Raw genomic sequence first — 18,578 nt, forward strand, 5'->3', positions numbered from 1 at the left:
CCTGTCATTTTTTTCTTCTGCGGTTATTTGCAATCAACCTTCTGCAATCTGCGAATCTGTTCTGTGGTGCCGTCATTATGAGTGGCTTCATAGTAGCATTTACTAATCTGCTGCGTAGAACTACTGCTTGTCTTCTAGCTCTAGATGGTGACGTTTTGGTCGTCTCACATATTGTTCGTTCGGGTGACAGATTAACCGCTCTTTGTCAACTCAACTGCCAGTCTCCGGATTTTCTCTTTTCCATTTCATTGTTGTTAGTGAACTTCGTCGTTGGTTATGTGCCTCGCTCCTTTTGCAATTGCTCTTAGGATCTTGTTCTGTTGTTGCTGGTGTTATTTATGTTGGTATCACTTGCGCTTCCAGAAAATTGGAGGCTATATGTCCAAATTGACTTTAGAATTAGCTTATATATATATATACGGAGTTTAGTTTTTTTTACGGAGAAACTCGAGACTTTCTCTAGACAACAAACTCCGTCATGCGGCATCCAGTTTAGGTTCTTGTATAAAGAACAAATGCGAATTTATTACACTGTATATACATAAGGATCTACCCAGAATTAGGTAGTATTGAATTAAGATGCTGGACTACTAAGCAGTAAGGCTTGTACTTCTTAGAAACTACATGTAACGTCCCTTGATTTAACGACGTCCTCCAATTGGGTTTGGTTAGTTTAGCTTGTCTTCCATACAGTGATACACTCTTAGGATCTTGTTCTGTTGTTCTGCTGGAGTATGTTTACTAGTGCTGCCCCACAGTTGAAGGCCATATGTCAAAATGGCCTTTAAGATGACTTTATATATGAGTTTCTTCCAAGCATCCAGTAAAGGCTGTTGTACTTTAGCTCTAGCTCTTGTTTTTTACATTTGATGTGGTGCCTCTACGTTAATAATGGTCGCTGTGGGGCAGAATACATTGGTCCAACTTTGGCAGGCTCATGTGACTGTAATTAAAAAAATGTATTCAGTTAGTCAGGCACCATAAAACTGCAATATACTATTAAATAGTAAAGATATATAGAATGTATACTGTGGAAGGCTGGATTGCCCTTACATAAGACATTGCAATGGATTGTACCTGTGTGAGATTTTATTTCGGGGTAACTTTATAATTTATTTCATTATTCAATATTCATTAAAACTAGCCTACTAATATAATATTAACGACGATATTGTAACTAACATACAATAATATTAGTAGTGGACTTATGATTGTCTGCTTAAAACGCCGTAGATTTCTTAAAGGGCTTGTTTTTTAATAAATCAATTAGAAATTTAATTACACTAAAAAACACGTATGACGCGGAGAAATACACTAATACTACCACACACAAATACGGTCACTAGTTATGTCAATTACGCGCACTTCACACAGCACTTTATCTCTTCGGTGTTAATCTCTCGGAATCCCACTCGAAAGTGACTTCAGTGGTCGCGTTTCGGCTCGATTATATATCCCTGGGAATAATCTTGAACGATGTTAGAAGGCTCTCTAGGCAGGATTGGTAATTAGTAGCACAATTATAACTACTCTCTATCTTTCGCACATTGTTTCGTCCTTGTCGTACGGCGTTCTAGTGTTCAGCCTGTCTTCGAGAACCTTCCGTACCTCCTCTCACTCGCGTATCATTCCGTCCTTGTCCCACACCTAGAGAAGTCGATCTAGAATATTCATTCATTTGAGGGGTATAAGTAGTCCTGAAAGCGCCTGATAACGAGTTTCCAGAAAACTTTACGACTAATTTACACATGTTCTGAAGTTGCCTGAAAAAATGTTTCATGGTGCCTTCTGAAAACGAAGGTAAAATTATGCAAATTAAAGTTTTCTAATTTGAGCCATGGAAATGTCGAGTAAAATGTAACATTTTAGTCAACCAGTCTTCGTGATAATATAATTATTTAAATATTTCGTAAGATATGATAGTGATGTAAATTTTCAGAATTTGTAACTACTTCTGTTAGATACAAATACGTGTTTACGATATTATACCGTTTCCATTTAAGTTCTCAGCCACTAATTTTTATACCTTTTCAGCATTCAAACCCGGAGGAGATTGGAGCACAAGGATTGAGTGACGTTGGCGTTGGCGCAGGAGACATGTGGATCAGCGCGGTTGAGAGTTCTATACTTAGCTGGGAGGAGGTAATTTTATATTTACTAAACACTTCAATATAAGCTAAAATTTTCTGGTTCGAGATTCGTATTTGTATAAAGTTGTATATTTTCTTGTTCCTATTATCTATATCGTACGTATATACATATTCATACGTTCATACGTTGGTTTTTTATTTTTTTAAATTCCTTTTAGCTGTTAACGGAAATTCGTTTTTGCTATTTTTTCTAATTATTTATACTTCTATACTTTACACTACACTTCTCAGTTTTGTAGTGTTTTTAGAACTACTAAATCGATTTTGAAACATTACAACTAGAGAGCTTCATTCTTCCTAAGTGACTAGACAATAAGATTGTTATTGTCTTTGTATACCGGACCTACAACTGAGTTTCATCATCGGCCGTTAAGGCAGATATAGAAATTCACTCTTATTTCCTCGATTTCTGCCGATTCACTACTGACTTAGTACTACTGAATGTTATTAAGGCACTTTTCGAGCATCACCACTGTAGAACCAGCCTGTCCAGAACCAATTCGACTTAGGGTCCTTCAAGATAAGAGCGTACCGATTCTTGAAATGCTTGCACTTGCAAGTCATTTTAAGTGTCCATGGGTCGTGAAATATTTTCACATCAGGAGAGCGTCCATCCCGTTAGCTCATGGCTTTTTTTTATTTTCCGCAATGTTGATCAGGCAGTTGTCAAGAGTATACTCAATTAGTTAAAACGTTTTTAATTTTAAAGTGACGCGAGATGAGAGTGGATAAAACATTCACTTCACGTACTATGTCAAGGAGTGCATATTTTGTATGTGTATTTTATGTTTCGTTATGGTTTGGTGTTTTATGACTTTCTGTGGCATTTGAACAGGCAATAAACTTTATTACCACTTAAGACTTATAAAACCCAACAAGGTAATAAACGTAAAAAAAAACTAGTCACCTCTTGGAAAAATGCAGTCATTTATTAATTTACACGAAATTATATAGACGGGAAACGTTGCCTTATAAAGATTGCTTTAGTACTAATATTGCTATTGAAATATGTTTTTTTATAGAAAAGGAGGGAAACGGTCTGTAGGCTCATCTGATGTTAAGTGATGCCCGCCACCCATGGACTCTCAATGCCAGAGGGCTCGCTCGCTCGCGGCCTGGATGATGAAAATTACATGTATTTTTTATTCAAATAGCTCCCCTTTATAATATTTGCGTATACCTGCTCATATACATATTTATCTTCAATATATACCAATGTAAATAACTTTCCGTGTTACTTAACACCGTTACTTCTATCGTTAGGTCATTGATCTGTAATAATTTTTACTGTAGCGAGTTTATTTTTAAACATACATATATTAGTTCTTTAACTATAATGCTCAATTATGTACTGAGGTGTTTAAGTAGTATTTTTACGTTTTATTAATGGTATTTAAAAAAAAAAATGTTCGAGCTAATAAAGGCTCGTGACGACTTTCAAAAAAGGCATGTACGCCGCCGTACGAATAAACCGTATAAAAAATTTTTGATTAAAATCACACACTAATTACGCTGAATGACGGAAAATTTTATGACGGCATTGGATTTTTTTTAAATGGAATCTCGCTGTTGTCTCTAAGGTCCTTCACAGCTCAGCTCGGGCTGTTTTGGCGAGCGTAGCTCGGCCTGAAATGGTGTTTTATCCCGCGGCTAGCGCAAGGGCGTCTCCTGTGAGACTCGAACCTCGGCTTGGGCTGTCGCGGTGTGGTCAATCGCCTAAAGGGCAGAACGGAATGTATTGGATAAAAAATGGCGTTATTATATTTAAGGGATGGCTAACGGGAAAAAAAGTGTTTAGTTTTGTCTTAATAACTTTATGTAATGTCTATTTTTGCACTTCTTGCATACCTTATCTAATTTAATAAAAAAAAATCTCAAAGTAGTTGCCTGGCCGAGATCGCTCGCAAGCGATAAGGCCGTCAGTTGGCCTCCTTTCATTTAATAATGATCAATTATTATATTGTAATCCAACGAAGTGGCAATAAAAACAATTAATGTAATTATTGCATTGGAATGCCATTCCGTACAAATAAGAGTATGTTATAATAATAGAGTAATAATACAAGATAACATATAATTATGTTAATAGTAATAATAACGAACGGATAAGTAACAACTCAAATAGTTTAACAGCAGAGGATTTTATGACTATGTGTACGCATAAAACACTTTTTAGGATTGTCAAAAAAAGTCAAGAGTCAGGACGCGTATGTCCAAAATACAATACAAATTTCAAGCGTCATAGCAAACATAAAAAAAATTATTAACTAGGACCCATCATGGGCTGCAGCGCTAATATTATGATATTTATAAAAAGCATACCTTTTCTCAGGTGGCTGATCGTCTGCAAGTGGATGTCAGGCGTGGTCTATCATGGCGAGACGCGAATGATCGTATAAACTTCGTGGGTCCCAACGAGTTCCAGGTGAAAGAGGAAGATCCATTATGGAAGAAGTACATCGAGCAGTTCCAGAACCCTTTGATACTTCTGTTGTTAGGTAAGATGTGGTAGAATATTTTTTGTGCTGATAGTGATGGGTTTCGAAAAGAAAAAGCATAAAAGGTTTTTTGTACACGCAACGTTAAAATATAAGTTAAAACTCGTTTATTTATTACATTTATTTAGACTGAAAATAATACAATTGCTTATGATTAATATTAATAAAAATAAAACTTTAATTCCCTGAATGTAATTTACAAAATAATTACAAATAATTGTAGGAAAAAAACACGTAACATCTTAAGCAACCAGTTTTGTCTGTTCTGTTCTTTCCCTGGTCTAGATATATATATATTGGGTTTGAATTACGTACTTATTTCGAGGTATTACATTCAGATATATCTGTAAGTTGTATATAGAATCCAGCGTAAATGTGGCAAATAGCGACGTAACCAGTTTTTGCGCAGGTTTTTTCTATTTAGACACCGTTCATTGACTTTACGGACAATAGGTTTTAGTAGATGTGTTATTCTCACTTATTAAAAACTTAGTAAACTGTTTTAAGTACCAAATAAGAAAAAATATAACGGAGTTGTAATGTCTTCGTACCACGAAAGAGGAAAACGAGTGGCAGGCAGACAAGATTAGAAGATGAAAGTACGGACACATATTTATTTTGTATTTAGCTTATTTTTGAGTGTCTCTTTATTGAGGGATAATTGATCGCGCCTTACTTAATAACCGTAACGACTCGGGGACCTTCAAGAGAAGAGCATACTAACCTAAAGGCTGGCAACGCACTTTCACACCTCCGGGTGCTGAGGTTGTCCATGGGCGGTAAGCACTTAACTGTTAGTGAGCCGCCTCGTTTGCTGTCCCATAAAAATCCTAATTCATAATAAAAATGTTTAACCTAAAGTGTCTAACTGGTGTTGGTGTTAGAGTTATTTATTTATATATGATTGTATATGTAGTGTGGACTCAATCTCCTCACTTAGACGCTCGTTTGGTTCTGGGTAATTAAAAGCTCCTTCCAGAAGCACAGAAGTTTACTGCGTATACTTTGATATTATTCAGTTAAAGTGCTGTAGACTGAGTTCATTGGAAATTGGTTAAGTTAATCTTTGGAAATAAATCGAGTCGTGAATTTATATGGGACACAAGCGCAATATTTTGCACGGCTGTTTGTTTTTTTTTAATTTTTGAATAAATATGTTTGGGTTATGTTTATGTTTGTATTATAGTGGATTTTTTTGAGTTAGTTTTGTTACACACATACGAATGTTGCATATTAATATTATTATAAACTAGCTAACTTCTTCTCGCCTTAATAGGACGTTTTACTTAGGCTACCTTTTGAGTAGTTAAATATCATCAATTTGCTATGACCATAGAGACTTCGCTATTCCCGAAAAAAATCCTACATACTGAATAAATCTTCTTTACATAAAAACCAAGTTTGCAAGAAAAAAATGGTCCAGCTGTCTTGGAGTTTTGTATTTGGTAACATTTGTGATTCATATTTATTTATATAGATAACTATAGATAACTCGTTTCGAGTGTTTTATGCTTAAATATTTTATGGAAAATTCGAGTTTATCTACGGTAGTGTTTTGTTTCTATTAAATAAATGTGACGTATTCGCGTAAAATAAAACAAAATAATGCTATTGGGAAATAAATTAAGACTTAAAAAAATAAATATTAAAAACCGTGTAGGTAGGTATAATAACTAATAAGGGTTACATTAAGTTTATGTTATGATTGTTAACTATTAGTACATGACCTCCGTTGGAGTGACATTCCTCCAAATGTCCCCATTTGTATCTCATCTCGTCAATATATGAATTACTCGTCATCGTATAAATTACGATCAAAATATCATAACATCACAAAAGCATATCCATCAATAGTTTACATTATTTTTAACTTAACATACATTAATTTGAAATTAATTAAATTGAAACTGTAATAAAGACTCACTCCAGATTTCCAAAGGGTAATAAGATATTCCCGTCGAAGAAACTAGGAAACATAATTTCGGTGACAATTGACGTTTTAACACCTCATTCAACACGCGATCGTGCTACATGCTTGACGTGTGTCAAAACTTGGCGAATAAAATGAGTTTTTTTTATAAAATAGGGGGCAAACGGGCAGGAGGATCACCTGATGTTAAGTGATACCGCTGCCCATGGACACTCGGAACGCCAGAGGGCTCGCGAGTGCGTTGCCGGCCTTTTAAGAATTTGTACGTTTTTTTTTGAAGGACCCTAAGTCGAATTGGTTCGGAAATACTTCAGTGGCGGACAATTTCTTGCCCGCTCTATGCCCTTGACTTGCGAACTGGTAGTAAATGTAAATTTAGAATCAATTTAACAGATTTTCTGTTGATGTTCATAAGGGTTACCTATATGTAGTATGAATAAACTTTTTTTGAGTTAAGGTATGCGTTAGACAGGATCTCAATTGGCTTTAAAATGTGCTTCCATACGTGACACATTTAAAACTATAATTTAAACGTGTAAATAAAATTGTTCTAGTTGTTAAACTTAGATTTCCTAATTTGATAAAAATAATCCTTATCATTGTGATTTTTTAACAGAGATAAGACAAATCGGTCAAACTGCGAAGCGGGCATAAATGTATTATGTATCGTAACCATAATACATTTATGTTCTGCTCTCGTATTTTATAAAATCTAGAAATGAATACCTTTCATCGTCACACAAAGGACCCCTACTAGCCCATTAGGCACGCAATCAGGCCGAACTATAGCCGAGAAGCTAGGCGGCAGGGAACTTAGTGCCTGGTGGCAAATTAATATCCGATAATGTTTCGAATTGAAAGACAACAAGTCACAACGGAAGTGACCACCCGGGAAAAATAAAAGTGGGCAGGCTAAAAAGGTGGGCTGATGACTTGCTAAAAATAGCAGGAAACGACTGGCAGACTATTGGCGAAGATACATCTGAAAAGCGTTGGACAAGGTGGTCACCCAAGAGGGGTCTATCTCCCAAGACGTCTAGCATGGTACTCCTAACATTCGTCTAAAAGTACTAACAACCTTTGAAATGGAACTTAAGGATATGAAAATACAAAAGGCATAATTATTATTATCAAACTCGCTTCACGCAGCGAGTAATCAACTCACCAATCGCAGTTTAGGAGCGAGTTCGTGTCGAAATTTCTGTCAGTTCACTTATATAATCCCCCTTATAATCTTTTATTATATGAAGCCATACAGGTAGGCCAATTCAAAAACAAATCAAAATTTCTTTATCCAATAACAAGTTACACTGTTTTAGCAGGTATTGGAGCCCCTGAACTAAGCCTAGGGAGACCTGTACATCAGGGTGCTTCGCTCTTCCAATTGTTTAATGAATAAGTGAGAAAAAAATTATAATTGGAAGAATTTGTTGAAAACAGTTTAAAAAATATATATTTTGTGGTATTATAGTTGTTATGGTAAAGCTAGGAAGGTATTTTTTACTTTTTTTAATTTTTTTTTAATAGACTAATATATAAAATCATGATATGTTACATTAGAAAACCACTGTGATTTGTATAAATGTAACCATAGCAGTCTTGTTTAGGAGCGCGCAATGCATATCATAGTGGTCCAATTTACTTTTTATGTTAACGTTAGGCTATGACTGACTTGGTAGTCCATTTATTAGGTTATTTAAAAAGGTTCCCATACCTACTTATTTTAATAAAAAAAGGTAAAAAGGATGGACATTTCCTCGAATTTATACTGAAATCTCATTTGAGGCATACTACAAAAGTGTCGCTACAACGCTTGGTCTTGTTGAACAGTTTTATAAAGTATGAAAGGACATACTCGTAAATATATTGCGCTATAGTGACAACCAGGTTTTTTAAGACCTATATATGTTTTTCTTCTGTGATCCAGGACTGTCGTAACATATCGATAAATTGACTATACAACACCTGCCTAAGATTTATTTTATTTATTTAATAATTAGTAATCTTACAGCTAATATACATATTATAAAACAAAACACTTAGACAATACAGAAAGCCAAAACAGTACATAGATTAACAGAAAACATGTAAGTACATTAATGGACAGAATATATTTAAAAAAATTAACTAAAGAAAACTGAAATTTAACATTTGAAACAACAATCAATACTTAATATTTCAAATTACTGCTTAAACAAAATCAGTCTTCCCGCCTCTTTAAAAATTTCCTCACATCTTCTATGGTGAGGTGGAAAATATCGATATTTTCATAGTTGGTCTTAGTTAGATAAAACCCGAAACATTGGCGAATTATGCAGTTTATTCGATTTCATTTCAACATTTTGTCTATCTTGTCGCATAAGGAGGATGGATTGGCGTTTCAAAAACTTTAGATTACTACTACAATTTCTAAAAAAAGCCAGTTATCGTGAATTATAATGTAACGTATACGCCGAGATAATTGATAAGATGCCGCATTGGTTTCGCATTGATTTGAATAACACAGCGATTTACGCGATAACAAACAAGGATAATGTACAACTCAATTTAATTTTTTTACCACTTTTAGATTGACTAATTTCTTTGTGATTTTTAATTTTTTGGTAATTTTTTCGAATCATAGCTCAACCTTAAAACGACTCCAAATTTATATCTAAATATTTGCATCATTCGGCAATGTCGTACCAAATTTTTGTCTAACCTAACCTAATGTATTTGACTGGGAACTGAGACAGTATAATTTACATCATGCATATAATCAGTTTTTAAGAGGCTTGGGGTGGGGTACCATATACACGTCGTAAAGAACGATAGAAAAAAAATGCAGCTGTTTTAAAGTTTAGTCGTGATTCGACAAATTTACCTAATTTTTTTTGATAATCATTAGTAAAAATATTTATAAAAGTGTGATGCGCCTTTACCTGTAGAAATATACTAACAAAAAAATATACAAAAACAGGTTAAGCAACATTAGTTACGAATAAAATAAAAATAAATCCACGTCAATTTCAATCAATCAATTATGAATTACGTGTTATTTCGACTGATATCGCTTTAGGGACGGTGTTTAGAAAATGAATCAAAAATGGTTTAAATGCAGGGCTTATAAGCTTCGCTATTTGCTACGTCTTCGCTAAATAATAATAAAAAGTTGTAGGTATTTTGTGCTTCTCTTGCTCTCTTTAATAAAACATTATTATATATAAGGTAAGGTCCTTATATAGTAATATGTATTTTATACGTCAGGTTGTGTGATAGTGATAGAATCTATAAAACGTGATGTACGAATAACTCAGTCATGTATCAGATTATAACACAAATTACCAGCAAATATATACATTTAATGTAACTAAAAAATTGCTTAAAAATACCGTAAAAATCTCTGGTATCTTTTATTAGAACATATAATATATATATAAAACAAAGATCAACGCATCTTATAATTTATTATATATAAATGGGTAATCATTGTGAATGTGTTTTCCGTTTTTGGGTTATGTGTATAATGTTTTTGTTTAGATATTGTATAGTAAAAACACCAATTCGACTTAGAGCGACCATTATACAAGAAAATGTAAATGATATATAATAAATTAAATAAGCAAATCACACAATCATAACACACTTACACACCCTTACACTTTAGAAATTCATACACAGCTCAACTAATAAATTATTAGTAAATTGACTTTGTTAATACATAATGTTTTAGGAATAATTCTCCGTATATGTCATCCGTTTTTGCTATATAAATTTAATTTAATTTAAAAAATGTAATAAATATCTTTAAAAGTAACACATATCTCTATATATATAAAATTCTCGTGTCACAATGTTCGTTCCCATACTCCTCCGAAACGGCTCGACCGATTATTATGAAATCTTTTATGCATATTCAGTAAGTCTGAGAATCGGCTACTGTATATATTTCTAACCCCTACGTGATAAGGGATGTCTACCCCGAATTTTATTTTTTACTTTTTAGACAATTTTTTTTGTTTTTTTTATGATACAGCATACAAAATTACATAAAACCCTTAATTTTCACCCCCCTACTTACTTACCCTTACTTTTTATTATATTAAATAGTTTATTTTTATTGAACTACAAAAGAAAATCCTAGAAATAATATACATGGCAAAAGGACGTTTGCCGGATCAGCTAGTATATAAATAATTGCTTTTGTCGTAATGAAACGCGAGTGCTACACTTCAACAACTACGTCTTCATTATGATAATTAATCAAAAAAAAATGCTGCGATTAGCTGCTTTTTTACGATCTTTAAGATCTTGAAAACTCCTATGACATTTCCACCTATAGATAACAAATACATTTTTGATTACAGTAAATAAATCTGCAAAACTTATGAAGCTAATTTTCATTTAAGATTTATTCAGAGCTAATTGCACTGTTTTAGTTTTATTTTAATTCCAAAATATACAATCAAATCCCATTGCATTCGCTCACAATGCCCCAACTTTCATACATTAAAGTTTTCCATTGTAATCTGTGGTATCTATTTTTGCTTTTAAAAATGGCGTCCTATTCACTGCTGTGCTCTCATTTCGAGTGAATCTATTGAAACTACTGAAATATTAATATGAATTCGTATAATAGGTGTGTTATTAAGCGAATATAAATCTTATTTCATTGTTGCAACTGACTAAATTGCTTTTACGCGTTATTAAACTTCTGATTGCTTGTAATTAAAGCCGCAAGGTCGACTCTGGCATTGACGTTTAGGTATTAAATGAAAAGTTATAAATACTGTTAAAAATCAATAATTAACTGTCATTTCGTAATTTGATTTATAAAATTTTAAACTTACGTAATTTACTTGATCTGTACGACGTTTTCGGTGAAATTGTGGAAATATACAGAAAATTCCCATAATATGCAGAAATATAACGAAATGAAAAATTATCATTACAGTCATACAAGATTAATTAAAGTTGAGAAAGGCTTAATAAATTACTATTTGTCTCGAACTACACAATAATATTTTTTGGACTATTTCTTTATAGGCAAGTAGGTGATCAGCATTCTGTCTCAAATTTTCGAGTTTAACATGCCGTCACCGTCGATCTGATCGATAAATTGGTATGGTAGACAGCAAAGATTCAAACCTGGTAGGGTTTGAACCTTTGTTGAAAGCTTTAACCTCTAACTCTACAGGTATAGACAATATAAATATCACTATATATACAATAAACTATTACAATATATAGTAAAGTGCCGATCTGTTTAGAAATCATAATAAGTATTGTATCGCTATAAACATAGTGTTGGGCGTGGTTAAATGATATGAAGAGGCCATATCAAACGAAATATTATTGATTTGTGTTATTGTATTATCAATGGGTACGTTTACAAACTGGAACTTCGAATAGGAATTGTGTTCGAAATTTAAACAATTCTATGTCGTGTACAACGAATATAAGTAGTTGTAGTAGTCTAGTTTTTCTTTTAATACAACAAATTCGATGCTTAAAAAATGCTAGTAATGTGAAATTCATAAGCTTTAAGAAGCTTTTGTCCGTTGACACTTGCGGGAGCTCTGAACAAAGAAAGAGGAAATAGGGACACATGAAAGATTCATTACTTTAAATTCTCACAGTGGCGGCGCGTTAACTGCTTTATGTATGTATTTAACAATACAAAATCTATGTAACTATTACCTTGCTGTGATTGTCATATTGTTTTCCATTATTATTTCAATAAAATTCTAATCAAACATACATATAAATTTAACAATTTTCTATAATATAAGTCTCATTGAGGCTGGACAAAGTATAAAGCCTCGTACCACTAACAAACATTTGATTTCAGGCTCCGCTGTCGTAAGCATTTGTATGAAGCAATTCGATGATGCGGTGTCCATAACAGTGGCAATCATGATCGTGGTAACGGTGGCCTTCGTCCAGGAGTATCGATCTGAGAAATCCCTCGAAGAACTGAATAAGCTGGTCCCGCCCAGTTGCAATTGGTAAGGTTTTTTATAAGTTATAAATCGCTCGTAATAAGTGCAGTATTTTTTATGCTATCCTGGTAACGATGCGACTCTTGGCCTAATAAATTTAATTACGCAATTCTTCCTGGCCTGTTCGGTGAATTAAAATGCTTTGAGGACGCCGACACGTATTAAACGTCCACGTCAATCCAAAGTCGAGACATACAATTATAGATAACTGTAAACGTTTTGAGCATTAAACAAGGGAGTGGGGGAAAGTTTGCGCATCGTATACAGTGCGGGACAAAAACGTCAACTGATTGACCAATCACACGATCGACACGTCACTCTACCGCCACCCCCTCTCAGTGATACCTAAAAATCGCTTCTGCGCAGGCAAGGACATTTGTTCAAGATGTTTGCCGGTATCTATACTTTCTCGCGAACGATGACTTTCGTGCGTTACAATTTAAGTTGTTGATGTATACAGCGCTAAGTATCGACTATAAATCGAAGCCTAAGTACCGTATATTAATAATAATAAACTAAAACTTCCAATTTTTTTTAATTTTAATGTTTACTTCCAATATTATTTTTATTTTTACGAAACGTCAGAAAATTTTTAATTTAAAATTATGTAAATAATTATAAGTTTATAATAATACAAATAGCTTTAATCCGGTTAAAAAATAGTTTTCTTTTAAACACATTTTTTTATTTTATACACTACTACGGGGCTTAATGCATAATGGCGCTACAACCCTGTTTATTTCTTTACTTTATGGGTATACTAGTTTTAGATTAAACGTATTTATTTGTAAATGTATAATTTTTATAATATTGGTTGCGAAATTAGATATTATTATTTAAGTGTTTTTAGAGGGTAATAAAACACATTTCTGCATATTATGTTTATCCAATAATATAAACTTACCAGGCACATTTTAAATATGAAACATATCTTGGTTTAAAAATAGAATTTAGTATAATTAAACACAAGACACTTTTCGTGGGAAATGTATGGTAAAAGGTGAGAATAGTCCCTTTAATCTATTATTGAATGGAATTCAATTATTAAAAATATAAACCTTAGTTAACCTTAAAAGTTATATAGTAAGGAAGCTGAATCTGACGTTAAATCTGCTGATTGATGAATATACCACCCTAATTCAACTTTTCCAGTCTCCGCGAAGGTAGCCTTGAACATTTTCTGGCAAGAAACCTAGTACCAGGCGACATAGTGCATCTTAATGTCGGCGATCGGGTACCAGCAGATCTGCGACTGTACGAATCCTCTGATTTGGCAATTGATGAATCATCATTCACTGGTGAAACAGAGCCAGCGGTGAAAAGTGTTCTGCCGAATAAAGCATCAGCTGGAAGAGTGAACAAAGACAACATTGCGTTTATGGGGACACTGGTTAGGTGTGGAAATGCTAAGGTAAGTTGGAATTATTTTTTAGAGGCAAATTAATAGGTTAGATTTTTTTTGAATACGTTTTTTTAAATTTACCCATAGTACAACAGGGAACCCACAGACAATAGGGAAATAATATTTTAACTACGAAAACTATTACTAGATGGCGTTATCCATAAATAATAAGAACGTTACATTGAACAGTCTTACTTTTAACCCTAATGTACATATGTTTCTTATATATGTACATTAATATAAACACAACTCTTTTTGTATGTTTTAAAATCGAAAACGAAAACCAGATTTGTATCGAATCGTATACGTATACAAATAACATTGGGTCCTTACATATGAAATGTTTTGTCGAGGTCTTTGGTTAGGAATTCAGATAAAAAATTCAACACAGGGGTAGATGGGCAGCCGAAACGGCCTTCAAAGATTTATTAATTCCTGTTCAAATGGTTTTTTTTAGTAAAGAGATCAATGAACTACGTACGATGGCAAAAATCAGATGTTAATGTTACATACTTGGATTAATTAAATATATTGTATGTAAAAAAATACTTTACATTCCTCCCATACAAAACGCGAATTCCATACGTAGTACGTACCTACTTAAAGTATCTCTTTTCTTCAGCGTAAACGCAATTCAAAAGAAAGAGACGGAATAATACTTTAGTCAGAGTGTTGAATTGAATTGAGTTTTTATGAATAATGGGTGATTTCAGGGTATAGTAGTAAGCACTGGCGAGCGATCCGAATTTGGTGACATATTCCGTATGATGCAAGCCGAGGAAGCTCCAAAAACACCACTTCAGCGATCCATGGATACCCTTGGAGCACAATTATCTCTGTACAGCTTCTGTATCATTGGGTTCATAATGGTGGCTGGGTGGCTTCAGGGCAAGGCTTTGCAGGAGATGTTCACTATTGGAGTCAGTTTGGCCGTGGCTGCCATACCAGAAGGTAATATACATTTTGAAGTACATCACTAGATGGCGCTTGTTCTAGATTAAGCTCTCTGGTTAAGATTCGTTCAAAACTGCACTAAGTATGATTCTCGTATGTATGAGGTTGCATTATCCATCGACGTTTCATAGATACCATTGACAATTTTTTTTGTTTAAGCAAATGTATAAGTTGTATTATACGTGTGAACTAAAAACAGTGTTGGCCTAGTGGCTTCAACGCGCCACTCTTATCCACCAATGGACTTTATTACTATGTAACCATTTAACATTCGCTTGAACGGTGAAGAAAAACATCGTGAGGAAACTGACATGTCTTAGACCGAAAAAAGTCGACGGCGTGTGTCAGGCATAAGAGGCTGATCACTTGCCTATTAGATTAAGAAATGCTCATGAAACAGATTCAAAAGTCTGAAGCCCTGACCTAAAGAGGTTGTCGCGCCACAGATTTATTGCAAATTAGTGTAGATCTCAGATTATATATTTATCTGACAATTGTATTTAAAAGCATTATTTGCGTCCTTTGTAATTAAATTTTCGAAATTTTTTTCGCGTTAGTTTCATTTTCACGCGTAACTAGAGACTCTTTTAGATTTGCCGCCAATTCACTAAAACAAATGACAAATGAATGTTATTTTTGTATATTATGGCAATAGTTTTGACTTTATCCCAGTTTCAAGTAAAAGGTTGGGAAACTACACGCGAGAAAAATAAACAAAGACATCAAAAGCAAACAAAGGGATATGCTAGTTAAAAACAATATATGTACATAAACATATTACATCTTAATATTATTATTGATTATGAAAGAAGATAATACATTATAATACAATAAAGGATAAAGCAAAAGGCAGGAAATTTTAGTCGGAAACGGAACATATAGTAATTGTAAGGAATACAATGTCATATTGGGAACAAGAAAAGAAAATATGGTTGAGGTCACCAACTCACACTCTTCTCCACACTCACAAATATTGCTTTCAATAACACGAAGCCTAGCTAAATGTTGGTGTGCATACATGTCCTAAACACATTCTAGATACAAATGAATGTTATATACTACATTCGGTTACCATAGAGTTCATAAATTTACTTTAAAAAAAATTCATTAGCAATGTTAACTAGCCAGTTCTTTGGCTGGCGTGGGTAGCACAGACATTTTCAGTTTTACGTATAGTATATACTTTTATTGACAATATACGTATCATTTTAGGTCTGCCCATAGTGGTTACAGTGACACTAGCACTAGGAGTGATGCGTATGGCCAAACGGAACGCGATTGTCAAAAAACTACCCACAGTTGAGACTCTTGGATGTGTCAATGTCATTTGCAGTGACAAGACAGGTAATGTTGACAAAATTGGTGTGATCGTCACTTGTTTTTCGCTCTATTTACAAACGTTTGTCGGGTCTTAGAAAAATATATATTTTGTATTTAATTAAAAATTATAGATTACTAGCTGCCCCCGCAAACTTCGTTTCTCCTTAATGTGGTTTTAGTTAGCCTTAATACCGTGCCATGAAAGAATAATTTCACTATATTATCGTCACTATAATTTGAATTTGATTTACACTTCGGTCTAAGTAACACGTGGTTGCCTATGCTAACACCAAAAATTAAAAAAGTAGAAATAATAGAATTTCACGGTATTTCGTTTACTACAAAATAAATTTAATTTATACTTTAGCCTCAATAACACGTGGTAATCATGATATTAAAATGTAGCTTATATATGACACGTTTGTCGGTTTACCATAGCAGTGCCATCTATTGATTACTTACTCAATCCAGTCGAAAAGTATCGACATCTGTTAGAATCTTTTGGAGTTAACAGATAATTGTGACTGTCAATTAATTACAGACAAATTATTTGCAATAAAATAAAATTGCGACTATAATTAAAGATCTAAGCTATCCTATCTCTTAAGTTGGACCAGGCTGCTCACGGTGTGCCAATTTAATTTAAAATCGGTTAAGTAGTTTAGGAGTCCATCGCAGAAAAACATTGTGACAGGAGATTTATATATATTAAGATATAAGATTGTGTTTGAGCTACAAAATTAAGTAGTAAAAAATTATGTTTGTTATTTTTTTTTAAATTCTAGGTACTCTTACAAAGAATGAAATGACAGTGACAACACTTTCAACGTCCGGGGGACATATAGCCGAAGTGTCAGGTTCCGGGTACAACTCCAAAGGGGATATTCAGCTAAGAGCTTATAAAGGACGAGACCTGGATATTGCCAGAATGGGAGTCAATAGTATGCTGGAGGTATGAACAAAAATGTATTAACACTTACCATTTCTGTATTTAGCTGTGAATTAGTGTAAGTGTATGTTAGTCTTAAGTGCTATTGTGTGTGTGTGTTGTGTGGGGGAAAAATGGTACACAGGAAGAGTCTTCTCCTTAATAGACACTGTGAGTAGTGTTATTGGACACTTTCTTATGTTAAATATCCTTTTTAATAAATTACATTAGTTTTAAATTATTTTTTAGTCTTAAGTTAGGCTAGATTGAACAATCTAAATTGTGTCCAGTTTGTGTTTCTACCACACCAACTTCTTTTCTATATCAGATTATGTAAACAATAAATAAATAAAATAAAATCTATAAAAAAATATTGATTTTTGAAGTGAAACTTCTTTATCGGCGTTTTAATAATATGTACCGTCACATTTTTCGGTTACGCGTTACATTTACATTTTATGCTTGTCTCTACCACGGTTAATTCGAAGAGATTCGTAGCCAATAATAAAAAAAAAATATAATAACGATAACAATGATAGTAATAATTATATTACAGTTAATGAAATTCTGTAATAATAATAGTAGTAATAAGGTAAAGTGAAATAATTGTATTATTTGTATTCTTGTCTATGATAATAAAAGCCTTTTGTAAATTTTATCTAATTTAAATTTATTTAACCAATTTCTGTAAAGTTACATATAGTAGAACATTTTTCGGAAAATAAGGTCATAAAGAAGTTGTGTGTACGTACACAAGTACACGCACACATTTTTTAAAATTATGAATGTTAAAATCATTGATGAAATTGATAATGAAAAATTGCCTTTCCAAAACATGTGAGTATGCGTACGTGAGAGCGCATGCGTCGATTAAAAGTGTCAACACAGTTGGCGTTCTTAAGAATTTTATTACGTGCTTTATGACTGACAATAAATTATAGATTTGTGTGTTTCTTTTTATGTTGTATAACAGTCGGTGCAAACAAATAAATGTAAATCTTTGTATGCATTACATGCAACGTCGGGGGCTAGCGCGTGTGTTGCCCGATGAGATATAAATATTAACCATAATTAAAAATAAAAATAAAACAATTAGCTTCGCGCGTTTTATATTTTATTCATGCTGGACTTTTTTTTAACATTAAAAAAATAACTGGTGATTTAGAAAAATAAACTTAGATATATATTTCAGGTTGGTATTTTATGCAACAACGCACACATAAAGGATGAAATATTGTTCGGACAACCCACAGAGGGCGCTATACTTGCGTGTGCGCTTAAAAACAATATGGAGGATATACGTGAAAGTTATACACGCTTGAACGAGATACCGTATAGGTAAAAAATTCTTTAAATATTTATTACATTAAAGGTTAGACTTAAAATTGATTAATTAATATTTTCGTGAATATTTT

General features: G+C 33.3%; 1 protein-coding gene across 2 annotated transcripts in view; it reads left to right on the top strand.

Moving 5' to 3' along the window:
* Positions 1-18,578, top strand: part of LOC123714851 (calcium-transporting ATPase type 2C member 1) — a 37,444-nt gene that overhangs the window by 4,180 nt on the left and 14,686 nt on the right. For both annotated transcript variants that reach the window (XM_045669456.1, XM_045669455.1), the window contains exons 2-9: positions 2,035-2,142; positions 4,483-4,648; positions 12,409-12,565; positions 13,712-13,970; positions 14,675-14,912; positions 16,128-16,259; positions 17,021-17,187; positions 18,356-18,501. In XM_045669456.1, the coding sequence (XP_045525412.1) occupies positions 2,035-2,142; positions 4,483-4,648; positions 12,409-12,565; positions 13,712-13,970; positions 14,675-14,912; positions 16,128-16,259; positions 17,021-17,187; positions 18,356-18,501 (1,373 nt within the window). The remainder of the gene's footprint in view (positions 1-2,034; positions 2,143-4,482; positions 4,649-12,408; positions 12,566-13,711; positions 13,971-14,674; positions 14,913-16,127; positions 16,260-17,020; positions 17,188-18,355; positions 18,502-18,578) is intronic.

This window comes from Pieris brassicae, chromosome 10 (assembly GCF_905147105.1).
Source record: "Pieris brassicae chromosome 10, ilPieBrab1.1, whole genome shotgun sequence".
NCBI lineage: Eukaryota > Metazoa > Arthropoda > Insecta > Lepidoptera > Pieridae > Pieris > Pieris brassicae.